This window comes from Vombatus ursinus, unplaced genomic scaffold (assembly GCF_900497805.2).
Source record: "Vombatus ursinus unplaced genomic scaffold, bare-nosed wombat genome assembly UNPS02015175.1, whole genome shotgun sequence".
Taxonomy (NCBI): Eukaryota; Metazoa; Chordata; class Mammalia; order Diprotodontia; family Vombatidae; genus Vombatus; species Vombatus ursinus.
Window position 1 is genome coordinate 7,729,485 of NW_020954953.1, and position 14,611 is coordinate 7,744,095.

General features: G+C 36.8%; 1 protein-coding gene across 3 annotated transcripts in view; it reads left to right on the plus strand.

The window, feature by feature from the left end:
* The window catches only part of LOC114031534 (fibronectin type III domain-containing protein 1-like), a 121,883-nt gene that overhangs the window by 61,088 nt on the left and 46,184 nt on the right, over nucleotides 1–14,611 (plus strand). The window contains exons 5-10 of one of the 3 annotated variants that reach the window (XM_027846667.1): nucleotides 4,278–4,484; nucleotides 6,300–6,398; nucleotides 8,540–8,657; nucleotides 9,476–9,663; nucleotides 11,902–12,009; nucleotides 14,041–14,229. In XM_027846667.1, coding sequence (XP_027702468.1) covers nucleotides 4,278–4,484; nucleotides 6,300–6,398; nucleotides 8,540–8,657; nucleotides 9,476–9,663; nucleotides 11,902–12,009; nucleotides 14,041–14,229 — 909 coding nt within the window. The remainder of the gene's footprint in view (nucleotides 1–4,277; nucleotides 4,485–6,299; nucleotides 6,399–8,539; nucleotides 8,658–9,475; nucleotides 9,664–11,901; nucleotides 12,010–14,040; nucleotides 14,230–14,611) is intronic. The other 2 variants (XM_027846669.1, XM_027846668.1) reach the window with 2 other exon arrangements.

Here is a 14,611-nt window from a genome sequence, read left to right on the forward strand (position 1 = left end):
GCAATAGATTTTTGTTTAAATATAAGTGCTGGACATTACAGTGATTACATTTTGTTGTATTTTTCCAACACATTATTCTCACCTATTGAAATCTTTGGATCCTAATTTTGTCATCCAGTATACTAGTTACTCATCCCAGTTTCCTAACAATTACAATTTTGACAAACACGTCATTAAATAAAGTCATTGATAAAAATGCTGAATAGAACAGGGCTAAGCACTGAGCCCCTTAGCAAACCACTAGAAACTTCCATTCCTGTTGACATTGATTTCTTAATCAACACCCTGAGAGTCTGGTTATTCAATCAGTTCTGAAACCACATGACTATACTGTTATTTAGTTCATTTTTTATCTGTTTGTCCACAAATAGGATACATGAGAGATTTTTTTCATATTTTTTTGAATTCTGCCATACATCTGCCTAATGTCTTCAACAGTTTAAAAAATCTTGTCTAGAAAATTAGATAAGTCTGACATGACTTGTTCTTAAAGAACCCATGTTAACTTGCTTCTTTTTCTAAGTACACATAAACCATCTATTTAATAATTCTAGCATTTCTCTATTCTAGAACTTTTCCAGGAACCAATAGTTTGAAGAATCCACTGTCTTTATTTCTGTTTCATTTTTGTCTTTGTAGTCCATGTTGCCTAGTGTAGTATCTGGTACATAGTGACACAATAAATATTTGTTGATTGGTTCATCTTTTTGTAAATAATTCTAGGTAAATAATCCCTGTGGAGGGATACAATAATAATAATAATAAACATTTATATAGAGCTTTAAGGTTGCACAGCACTTTACAAATATTACCTCATTTGACCTCATAACAGCCTTGGGAGATAGGTGCTATTATTATCCAAATTTTACAGATGAGGAAATCGAGGCAGACGGAGTGACTTTTCCCAAGGTCACACAGATAAGTGTCTGAGGCTGGATTTGAACTCAGGTCTTCCTAACTCCACTTTCTCCACAGCATCTCAGTCCTTTTATACCAACATAAATATCTAAGTGTAAAGTGCGCATCAGATTCCTAAAAATATGAAAGATTTTCCTAACAGATAACAAAATAGTCCCTGGAAAAGTAAAGGTAGTTACTTTCTTTGTTATTATTAATATCCTCCAAATTCTTCCCATTATTAAACAAAAAAAATCTCCATCAACATCCCTCTTTCATTTCACATGACGCTGTGGCGCAGGATCATGGATACAGAGCTGGGAGGAATCTTTTCGAGAGCATCCAATCAAGCCCTCATTTTCCATGAGAACAAGCAAGCTGCTCTTTGCCCAAAACTACATTAGTTTTTTTTTTTTAAAAGAAGCTTTCTGGTTGTTCTGTGTTGTCACTTACACCTTCTATCTCCCAAGAATTTCTTCATAGTAATTGCAGTGGAAAGGAATGCCATTTCTTGTTGAGGTCAAACTTTGCTTGATTGGAAGTTTTCTTCCTGCCAAAGTCACCCAGCTAGGAGCTCAGAAACTCAATAAGACTTGGCAGTTGACTTCTTCTTGGACCCTCTAGACTGTCTAAAACATCTGCTTGTATACAATGCTTATTATTAGTATGAAACAAGAATTGTCAGTATGGAAATTCATCTGATTATTCATCTGTGCAAATGGCATCTTTGATGAGTTGGAAGAGTGAGTACTTTCTAAATTAATTTTCTTTTGGAAATTGTATTTTTTTAAGTATTACTTTTTGTATTTACCATTTTTCAGAGCTAGTTCTTAAAACTACAACTGAATACCACCAGCTTTTTTATTCCAATGAGGCTATTTTGGTCAGAGGTCTAGAACACTAATGAGCCGCCTTGCAGAACCAGTGGCTACAGCATTAGAGTGAGGATGTCCTGAGTTCAAATCCAGCTTCAGCCAGTTACTAGCTGCCTGATTCTGAGCAAGTCATTTAACCTTTTTGTGCCTCAGTTTCCTCATCTGCAAAAAAATAGGGATGATAATGGCACTTACCATCCCACCCCACCCCAGCTGTTGTAAGGCTAAAGTAAGATAATATTTGTAAAGTTCTTTGCAAATCTTAAAGTACTATAAAAATGCTATTATTTGCTATTATTATTTATTCTATTTGCGACACCAGGTGTCTCAGTTTGGCCAGCCATAAGACTATATTATTTTATGAAATGTTAATTAATTGCCTTCTAGAACACAGAGAAGGTTTTGAGTAAGGTGCAGTAACAGACTGTGTTATCATTCATTCAAAAACCAGTTTAGTTCAGTGTGGAAAATCTCATCCCCAGAAGGTTGATGAATTATTTTGGTCAAAGCTAATCATGAAAACTGCCTATTGAGGTTTAAAGAGGTCAGGAACTATGTTGGCAGAGAACATATGGAACACCAACAGAATCACTCATTTTTTAGGGAATTAGAATTTTAAATAATTAACATCACAGTGAAAAGATTCTGTAACTGAAAAGGAGTTATATAACCTTCATTTGCTAATTTGCATGCATTAGATTCTCTATGTAGCCCTCTAGGAATGTGGTTAACACATCCACCCTTTGGACAACATTCTCTAAAACACTCATCTATATTCTCCTCCATTAGTTGCTGGCTGTTAGGACTTTTTAAGGGATGATTTTCATTAGATGTTGTATCTGTTGTGTTTTGAAGGTTAGCTATTGCTGATTACATTGTTTTTGTTCTCATGGACGAATTCCTTGATGTTAACTCAATTGAAGATTTTTCCTCAGTTTGACCTTTTTTTTTTTTTTTTTTGGTCTTCAAGGAGGTGGCATTTTAATGATGGAGACAATAATGCATACATATAAGTATATACAAAACAGATACAAGTACATTAGAGGGGAAGGCATTAATCCTTGAGGGGATGGGCTGAATGTGAAAGGAAACAAAGGTTTCCAAGGGGCAGTGGTGAGGGGAGAGCATATTCCAGGAGTATAATTAATTAAATTATATATATATATAATAGAAATAATATATTTATACATTAAATAGAATTAAAACTGCATTATATAATACTGGATTCAAAACAAACAAAATGAAAAGCTTCTCAACATACCACAAATCTGAAGGAACCAAGATTTAAGGAAATCTTGAAAAAAAAATTATTTATTCAGCATTTGATTTTGAGAGGGAAAACCTGCTAATTTAGAGTATTTTTCACCGTAAATTTTTGCAGAAAAAGAAATCATTTTGGACATTTTATTCAAATTTAAATTTATACTTCTGTGTAAATTGATTAGATAGGGGCTAGACCTGTGATTTCCATGGAATAGACACTTCTTGGGTGAGGAAACTCCCCTTACTAATGCAGGTTGATACCTTCTCTGCAACTTATAGAATTTCCCAGGGTAGTAAAACTGGTCAAGGGAGGGACCCAAACTCATGTCCTTCTGACCCTGAAGCTGGTTTTCTATCCACTACCCCACAATTTTTTCTCTAAATGCTGCTACATTTTCCTAAACTTTCCAATTTTATTACATCAAGCGAAACTCGAGGTGGGGTAGAGGAATGTGGGGAATAGAGGAGGGGATGCCCTGGTGAATACCTGCCTCATAACCTCATCCTTAAAGTAAGAACATGTCCAAAGTGGGGTAGATGTTATGTGCTCGTGCCATGTGCGTGTTACCAGTTTGACAGTTTTGTTTAGTGTGAAACCAAAAGAACTTAGGCACTGAATTTTGGCTTCAGGGATGAATGACTCAGAAAATGTAAACAATCTAAGGAGTATCTTAAGAAATATTTACTTAGTAAAAAGAAGAAAAAGGTGAAGATTTGTTAAGGGCAGCATGGTTAAGGATTTGTGTTGTGTTGCTTGGAAGGTCAGAAGCTCAAGAACGTGGGCAAATATAATTAAGACAGAAACCAAGTAATAACAAGCCAAGAGAACTCATCATTTTCTGTATAGGGTTGGATTTCTAATGTACAGTAATAGTGTGTGGTAGGCCTGTACTGTACTTCTGCATTGACCTTTCACTCTTCTCAAATGATACTCTATTGTCCTTATTTGACTTAAATTTGGGGAGGGGAAGGGTGCAGAAGGAAAAAAAAAGAGATAGAACATTTGAGAATGTCCATGGTTTCTAGCAGAAATTTTCATTTACTCCATTCTGTTTGACATTTATGGTGGGAAAGATAGTGACAATGTCACTTATCCTTCTTGTCAAGTGTTTTTCCTTGATGTTTTCATTGAGTTTATCTGCAAACACAGCTCCAAAATTTTGTGGCTAAGCTTGCAGAGACACCATACCTGTGTTATCAAAACTTAAATGCTACATTTTTGTGTTTTGTCTCTTTTTTAAGAAAAGGAAGTGCCAAACAAACCTTTGCGTGTTCGAGTCCGGTCTTCAGATGACAAGCTCTCTGTTCAGTGGAAAGCACCACGTGCATCAGGTGTGAAGAGTCCACGGAGGTCCCAGGGTTTTCTACTGGGCTATGGAGAAAGTGGCAGGAAGATGAATTATGTTCCTCTGACAAGGGATGAACGAGCACATGAAATTAAAAAACTAGGTGAGTCCAGTTGCAGCATGACCACAATGCTGGTTGATCATGGTATGATGGTCTTTCTTCTATTACTCAGGAACTAGTTTACTTCAAAAAACAGTCAGTCATGGGAATAACTTAAGATGCTTTTAAACAATAAAAATTATACTGAATAAAATATCTTTCTTTTCTTATCCAATTAATTTTTTTTCACAGACTATACTTGCTCACATTTCCCCCTCCAAATATATATTTATCACATTTTGATAACAACAACAACAAAAAAAGAACAAAAAATGATTTTGGCTTCATAAATTCCCTTTAGTTTCGTATATATTTATTTGTTTCCTTCTTCTAAAAAGCAACCACCCTATCATAAGATGCTTTTCTAATAGGAATTCATTTTTTCCTTAGCAGGGCAAGTCTCTATCAAACTTTTTGAGAAAGAAGATGCTTTCACATTCTTACCACTCATTCATTTTATAGGCCCTTGCCTCTGATCTCTGGCCCAAGCACTAGACTGAAAAATTGTCCCTCAAAGATCACCAGTGACCTACCTCCTTATTCAATGATCTCTCCATTCTCATCCTTCTGCTTTGTAGCATTTCAGTCAGTCGATCAATAAACATTTAGGAACCACCTACTATGTGCTGGGCACTGTGCTAAATGCTGATGCACTTGATGCTATTAGCCATCTTTTTTCTTTCTGTTATTGTCTTCTTTGGTTTCTGTGAATATCACACTCTCTTGATTTTCTTCCACTTCTGGAACCATACCTTCTCTCTTCTTGTCTGGTATTTCTTCCTGATCCCTTAATATTGATTTTCCTTAAGGTTTTGTCCATGGCCCTCCTTTGTTGTCTCTCTAGCCACTCCCCTATTATCATCCTCATCCACTTCCATGGCTTCAACTATAATTTCTATGCAGATGATTTCCAGCCCTCCCTGAGCTGCAGACTCTCATTTCTGACCATTTACTAGATGTGTCCACCCTGGATGTCTTGTTGGCACCTCAGAATCAGTGTACCCAAAGGTAGAACTTACCATATTTTCACTAATCTGCTTCTTTTAACTTTTCTATGTCTGTTAATAGCATTATCATTCACTTGTCCCCCATGTTGAAACAATGGTATTCTCTTGTCTGCCTCACGTCCCACAAGCAGTCATTTGTCTAATCTTGTGAAACCTTCCTCTGTGATATCTATCAATATGTTCCCTTCTGATCATTTCCACTACCTTCACACTGGGATAAGCCCAAATCATTTCCTAATTAGTCCTTGAGGCCCCTGTCGCTCCATTATTTGTATTTCACCCCATTGAAAGATTTCTCTTCCTTATGTTCAAATCTGATCATGATATGCAATTGAACTGGCAATTTACCATGTTATCTCATTCTTACATAGATCTTGGGCACACAATGAAGACAGATAATGCTCTGACCCTAGAATGAATAGAAGGAAGTGAAGTGGAAGGATTTACATTTACAAGTGGGAATACCTGCATAAATAGAGGGTAGTGCCTGGATCTGTGATTTCATTGCTATAGGGAACTTCCAGGGTAGGGAACTTTTATCAGTGTAGATCTATACCTTCTCTGTAACTTGTAACCCCTTTCAGATTTGCCTGGATCACTGAGTGGTTAAGGGACTTACCCAAAGTGACACAGTCAATATGTCATAGGCAGGACCTGTACCCAGGACCTTTCTGGCTTTGAGGCTTGCTTTCTTAGCCACTACAGGATGCTTCCTCTCACACAAATAGAAACAGAGCTTGATTCCACCTTCAAATCCTTCTATTTGTGTTGGTAAAAGGGTTGCAGAAACGTCTTTTTGTTTTTTTGGTAGCCTCTGAGTCGGTGTATGTGGTCTCCTTGCAGTCTATGAACTCCCAGGGGCAGAGCCAGCCCGTGTATAGGGCTGCTTTGACCAAGCGAAAAACTGAAGGTAAGTTTTTGTAAATACTTTTTGGTTAACCAGCAGATCGTTGTGTGTGATGGATTTGGTGCTTATAAGATGGCCGTGTTCTAATAAATAGAAATCAAGTTCTGGAGAAACCTGAGCATCTTTTAAAGATGAATCCCCGTCCTCCTTTTAGTCGAATGTTGGCTCGGTCTTGGTGATGCTCCTCAATTCAACAATAAATAAGGTCCAATGTAACATATTTATTCCAACTACACAGAAACCATCTCTTGGTAACAACAACTCTGAACAAGATGAGGGCTGGATGAATAGATGTGTGCAGAGTGACTGCATGAGATAAGCCCAATTCATATTGGTCTTATGCTAGTAATCGCCCCTATTGTATATAGAAAATTGTTAGCATAGTAAAGTATGCAAAGCAATTAATGACTCATGCAGTGGCTCGTGGCCAGTAGATGTATCTGTGTTTGGCTATATATACACATCTGTGTTTATTTGAAATTCGTTTACAAAATTATTTTTAAATGTTTTAAGAAAAGCAGATTATGACTTTGATTCACAGGCAAGCCCAGACTCTCCAGATTTGAGAACAATGTCACTTATTCTTTATATTGGGAGAGTTTTCTTCTCTTAATCCTCCTCCCTTACTTATAAGTATTTTGATTTTTAGTTACTGCTGTTGGTAGTTTTTTTCTCTTTTTTGGTACAAACCCATGATTTCATCAATGTAGAGAACTTATGATGAGAAAACTCTCTCCAGTGATGTAGGTCAACAACATTTTGCAACTTACGGGGTTAGAAAGCTGCTTGGGGCACTGAAATGTTAAGTGAGTTGCCCTTGATGGCATATCTAGCATGTGTCAGAGGCAGGATTTGAAACCAGGACATCCTAAAATCAGAGGGCAGTTCTCTACCGACTATACCATGCTCTCAAATAAATTATAGATGCTTTTTCTGGGCTATTATTCAAGGAAAAAATAAGCCTTTCATATATTCCCCTAATTTTTTCCCCTTTAACTCAAAGTATGGAAATTGACAACTAGGAGGCACAGTGGATAGAACACCAGTCCTGGAGTCAGGAAGACCTGCTTTCAAATCTGGTCTCAGACACTTACTAGCTGTGTGACCCTGGGCAAATCACTTAATCCTGTTTGCCTCAGTTTCCTCATCTGTAAAATGAGAAGGAAATGGCAAACCACTCTAGTATCTTTGCCAGGAAAACCCTAAACAGGGACACAAAGAGTTGGACATGACTGAAAATGACTCAGTATTAACACCATAATTTCAAGCTCTTGCAGCATCCTATAGTGTAATCTAAGATTGAACAACACCAATAATAATCGCTGACTTTTATATTATGCTTTAAAATTTGTGAAGTACTTTACATAAATGATCCAATCTGATCCTCACAACAGCCCTGTTAGGTTGATTCTAATATTTCTCCAGTCTATAGAAGGCAAGACTGAGGTTTAGAAGAGGTTAAACGACTTGCCCAGGATTATATGGCTAATAAGGCAAAAGTCAGACCTTAGTCTTTTAGATCTAGAGTTCTGTCCTTTATACTGCCCCAGTACTTTTAGTTGTTGGAACCAAAATTAGCATTTCATGCCAAAGTCATTAATTAATGCCATTATAACCAATTCCTAACTCTGTCCTGCCCCACCCCCCAAAGTAGTGCTAAGAATATTGTGTTATAAATTGATAAAATACAAAATAGCATTCTTGAGCAGAATGCCTTATATGAGGTATTTGTTTTTTATTAAGTGGTCAGGATAGTAAGGTGCCTTTTTGGCTGGAGGTTTATTTTGGCTTAAATTTTCTATGTTGATTGCACAGATAATTGCTTAAGTCTTTACTCAGTCTCAGTCTAAAATGTAAGAGAGAGTCTTTCCTTTGTCCCTTCCTTTGTTCCGTCCTTCCTTTATTCCTCTTTTTTCTTTCTTTCTTCCTCTATTTCTCTTCCTTCTTTTCTCCTCTTCCTTCCTTCCTTTTTTTCCTCCTTCATTCTTCCTTCTCTCTTTCTCTATCTTTTTCTTCCTTCCTTCCTTCCTGTCTTGCTTCTTTCCTTCTGCCTTTCCCCAACACTAGTCAATTGGCTGGATTCAATAACGATTTCTCAGAGGTTGCCTAGATTGTATTCTAATTGCTCTGTTTTGTCATTTCAGAGGAGGATGAGCTAGAAGAGCCAGAAGACATAAATGTTCGAGTTATGTCATCTCAGTCAGTCCTTGTTGCCTGGGTGGATCCCGTTTTGGAAAAACAGAAGAGGACAGTTGCATCTAGGTATTCTCACTTATTTTACTGGGTCCTGGTTTTATTCACTGAGAGACATTCCGTGTGATATAAGAGTCTCTGCTCAAACCCTCTGATTTCAGATATCTTTTCAGAGCTTTTCAGAGCTGCTCATGTTAAGTAGTGATTGGTACCATCCTTGTGAATAATATATTCTTATTTATAACCACTTGATTACTGCAGAGATGCCATGTACGAGATTGCATGGAAAAGAAATGCAGTAAACTGTGCTGAAAAATTTAAGCCCCACACGGTTGAAGATGCCTTTTCTTCTCAGAGTATAAGCTCCCCATGCCCAAGTTTTAGTTTTTTTCCTGTCTGCCTGGGGCATGCAATTAATTATTTTTTATTTTGTTCTCCAACTGGTGATAAGCCTGCTTTCCCATCTCTTACCCTACCTTAGTGCCTGCCTAGTATTTTTCTATGAATTCCTTTATGGCACAGTTCTGGTGTCAGTATTTGCTTTTCTATCCCTTATTACCTCACCTCTTCTGTAGGTAGCAGGACTTTCCCTCTTGCATCACGTTTCTTAATCCTGTAGCTTCAGAGCCCTTGGGAGGAACCCTTCCCCAAAATACCAGATCTTGTCTTCCTTAGCCTCAAAATCCACAGCATTTCTACTGTGGATTTAAATTGGTTTCCTGGGCTGATAAATATAACCAAGGATTGATTTCCTTCCTGTTTGGTTTCTTTGCAGAGGCCATGCATCCTACAAAGTCAATAGATAAAGAGGAGAAAGGACAGCGAGTGTTCACTCCCAGAGAATTTTGTTGAATGAATGCCAACACTGAACTGTTTCTCATCAACAGGCAGTATACTGTGCGCTATCGAGAGAAAGGAGAATCGGCAAGGTGGGATTTTAAGCAGGTTGCTGGAAGAAGGACTCTGATTGAGAATTTGATTCCGGACACCATGTACGAATTCGCAGTCCGTATTTCACAGGGTGAAAGAGATGGCAAATGGAGTACTTCAGTCTTTCAAAGAACACCAGAATCTGGTTTGTATTTAAAGTGTTCTGTGAATTTTCTATCAGGGAGATACTCCTGCGGTAGGATTTATAAAGAATACAGTCCCAACGCACCCAGGTTATTAGAGCCCAGGCATACCAATGCATCAGAAAGGATACTCCTTTTAGAGAGGTTGGCTTTAAATTCTTTGGTCAAGTTTCCATGTATAAACACAAAGTTGTTGATTGACCATTTCCCTGGGCACATACTTTGCCCTGTACTGAATTTTTATATTAAATTGCTATTCTTTCAACATATGGTGTCCATTAAACACCACTTGCATAATGTACATAAATAACCCTTGTGTATTATTGTGACTACAGAAGGAAAATAACCTTTCTCAGGATGAAGGCCCATGCTTGATTCTGAGAATGAATATATTGAATCTGCCGTTATACTTTGTAGCGTATCTTTATATTGACAGGTCATAGATTATAGGATCAGATGTGGAAGGAAACATAGAGATCAGGTTGTTCACCATCCTCATTTTATAAATAAGGAAATTGAGGCCCAGAGAGTATTGCTATTTTGTCCAAAATTTCTCTCTTGCCAAAGGTGCAAAGATTGGCCCATACAAAACCTTCTCTGGGCTACTTCAATGCTCTCTTTAAAATTCCAGCTGAAATGGTCTAGTGGATCAAATACTCGACTTGAATTCAGGAAGACCTGGGTTTGAATTCTGCCTCAGACACTTAGTAGATATTTGACCCAAGAGAAGTTGCTTCATCTGTCTGGTCCTCAGTTTCTTCATCTGTAAAATGACGAGGTTGGACGTGATGACTTCTAAGTTTCTTTCCAGCTTTGAATCTATGATCCTGTATCTCAAAAATTAAAGCCAATACTTTCTTATTTTCCATTACTCTTCCATAATATTCTTTACTCCCACCAAAGTGGATCACTGGTAACTCCATGAACATGCCATGCACTGTACTTTCCAAACTAGGCACCATTGCTCATGATATTACCACCACCCAGAATATCCTCTCTCACCACCATCATGAGATGGAATCTTTTACATATTCTCTTCTTCGTTTAAGGACCATCTCAAACACCTCCTTTACTAGGACCTCCTCTTTGTCCTTAAACTAGATGTGATCTCTCCCTCTTCTGTACTTTTGAGGCATTTTGTTTTTGCTGCCATTATAACATCATATTCATTATATATTACATATATGATATATATTATATAATTATACATACATGTATATTATATAATTTTAATATATTATATAAATATTACAATATTTATATTATGCCTTGTACAACAGTTATGGGTATGCTTGATTTTCCTCATGCTTCTTGTGAACTCCTTGAGGTCAGAAACTATTTCTTACTTGTCTTTGCGTTGATCATAAAACTTAACACGGTGTTTTAGCACATAGTATATTTTCAAGATGCATCTGAGTGAGACAATAGATAACAGTGCTAGACCTGAAGTCAAGATGACCTGAATTAAAATCCAACCTCAGATTCTTACTCACTGTGTGCCCCTGCTGCAATACATAGAGTGCCAGACCTGGAGTCTGAACGAAATGAGTTCAAATCCAGCTTACGACAGTTGCTATGTGACCCTGGGCAAGGCGCTTAACCTTTGTTTGCCTCAATTTCCTCAACTATAAAGTGGGGATAATAGCAACTGCCTCCCAGGGTTGTTGTGAGAATAAAACAAGATACTCTCTGTAAAGTACTTTGCGAACTTTAACAAGATAAATGCTAGCCATTATTATTCAATGAATATTTGATGAATTGAATCTCTAAAACTACTAACCAGATTATTATCATTATTATCATTATTATTGTTATTATTTTTGCAAAGCAATCAGGGTTAAGTGACTTGCCCAGGGTCACACAGCTAGTAAGTGTCAAGTGTCTGGGTCTGGATTTGAACTCAGGTCCTCCTAATTCCAGGGCTGGTGCTCTATCCACTGCACCACCTAGCTTCCCTAAATTATTTTTAACTCATATTTTATCTACTTAATAGATAGTGACAGTAGCAATATAAATTGCTATGTTACATCAGCATCAGCCACGAACTTGCTTCCTACATGTTTACTGATAATCACAGTGACTTCTGTTTGAATGATGTTTATCTGCCAAGGACTATCAGCATATGTCATTAGCCTTTTTAGACTCTACAACACCCCATATAACAGCAGCATCAGAATGTACTTAAATAGTCATTTTCTCAATATAACATTTGCCTTTTTGAGTAATTTGTTTGTTTATAGCTCCTACCACAGCACCTGAGAACTTGGATGTCCACCCTGTAAAAGGCAAACCAACAGCTGTCACTGTTTCTTGGGATGCCCTTCAAGAGACAGAGGGGAGAGTCAGAGGTAGGAAATTTATTGTACAAAAATGCATGAGGAAATGGAAGTGACCTATGCCGTATACTTGAAGTGCCAGATGATTGATCAGTACTGGCTATTAACATTATCCAAAAAGCAACTAGGGAGGTAGCATGCCTACTGGAGAGTTTTAATCTGGAGAGGAAGGATATTTGATATAATTATTTTCTAGGTAATGAAGATGACTGTGCACAAAAATTAGTTTTGTCAGTTTCTCGCAATATCCAGCTTCTTGTGTTATCCTTCATGTCTTAATCTTATGTTTGTGGCACTGTCCTCTTAACCCATCTGATTAATACCCTGAAGTTTAAAGTGTTATGTATGTATGACCTATTCACTGTACTGCAGAGGAACTGAAAAACCCAGCGTTAACCACAAATATCCTTAATTAATTAGGGAAGTATGCGAGAATGCCTAATGATGATGGATTTATATTCTTTTTGTCCAAGTCTCTTAGTGACGAAATATGGTTTTAAAATATAATTACATATAAAATATACAAACTGAATAAATTATTCTCAGCTTGTCAATTCTCAAATATGTTTTCTGAGAATATAGTAAACAAATCTTGCCCTTAATAATGTAGGTGGTTATACATAAATATATATGTATACATATATAAAGAGATGCATATGTACACATGTATACACGTATTTGTGTACATATTTGTGTGTGGGCTAACTGCATGTTAGTTATGTAGAGCAGATGGTCCCTTATTGATATGGATAGGAAAGGTCTCATTTAAGAAGCCATCAATGTTATCCAGATTTTCTCTATTTTGAGATGATTTACTACTTTTGTCTAGTATTTTGTCTCTCCTGTTACATGGTTTTTCATTTTTCTTACTCTGGTTCTAGTCTAAAGGCTGGAAGGAATTTTTGGTGAGTGGACAGTTAATTACATAGCCAGAAAGCCCAGTTGCCACTGAGTTCCTAAAGCAAAAGCATCTGGCTGAATAGTTCCTCTCTGTTCACATTTCTCATCCATTCCTAGACTGGCATTCTTATTACAATTTTTTTTAAGTTTCAAGATCTGACATTCATAATAACTGTTGCATTTGCTATGTATAGGAAGTGATACTATAGAATAGTAGATCCTGTACATGATTGGAATTGCTCCCTATCCCTCATGCAACAGAGTATAATCCAAACTCCATATTTTACCAATGTGGCTTTGAATAATGAATTTCTCCATTTCTTAACTTTTCACCACCACAAATGACTATGTTATACAAAGTAAAAATCACCAGTTGCATTGAGAAGTTGGTTGGTACTGAAAAGAATGATATGTTTTAGGACATAATGTACTACTTAATCATTTCTGCAACAAAGGCATTTTATTTTTATCACTATTGAATATAATCTTTATTTTCAGAGTACTAGCATCAAAATAGCATTACAGGATTGAAGTAATCTTTATAAGACCGAAATATTTGACTTATCCCACCTTTTGAATGTTATCAAATTAATTTTACCATTGCATACTTTGATCTAAAATATCGTAATCGCCACCATACATAAATACCTTCTCAATCTGGAATTTATCTACATTAAATCAGCGACTTGGTAACTAAAGCACTAACACAAAATAATCACAATTTAATAAACAAAAAAAACTTAAAGCTGTCACCAGTTAATTAGATTCAATCTTTAGTAGTTGTGGCTTCTCACTTGATTTTTTCCATCACAGGGAATTACGAGGTGATAGGCAATAAAGAAAAAAACTGTGTAAATGTTTTTGGTAAATACCATTAAGATTTGCTTCCTGAATTCCATGTGCTTAACTTACTTAAAATACAAAATTGCTAGCTAATTAACTACATATCCTGTCTAGTAGCCTGAATGAATGCTAGTTCAACTTCTCTCATGTCTTTGTACTCCGGCTGTTGACTTGACGTGCATTGCTAGTGTTTTAATTTTAGTAATGCACGTTCTAATTCATCCTACCCATACAGTCTGTCTGCTGGACACAGGACTGTTTTCAGTTTCCTCCTTCCAACCGTCTGCCAAATCATTTCAGAATACATTCTTTCATACGCCCCGGCTCTCAAACCATTTGGAGCAAAGTCCCTCACCTATCCTGGAGAGACTACTTCTGCCATAGTGGATGGTCTGCAGCCTGGGGAACGCTATCTTTTCAAAATCCGGGCCGCAAACAGGAGAGGACAGGGTCCTCAGTCTAAAGCCTTCATTGTCGCTATGCCAACAAGTAAGCATCTTGTGTTCATTGCTCTCTCACTGTGTCCTTGTCTCTCATATATCATCCTGGCTCTTTGTCTTGTGTTACCTGAGATTATAGTCCTGAATCAAGATGTATTGGATAGATAGATTTTATCACAAATTTGCATTGAAATTTCTAAAAGGGGAATAAAGAATCTCACATAGTGATTCCTTTAAAAATAGATTGTTCCTCGTCAGGTTGCACTAAATTCCCCATGTAAGATGAAAATGTCATTAATTATAGTTTAACTGATGTCATTCTCTAATTTTATATTGAAAATAAAAGAGAAATGAAACATTTAGATGTTAAACATGGACACTTTTGCTGTTGCTTTGGTTATTTTGCTCCCCTTTGACCACAATATTGGTTT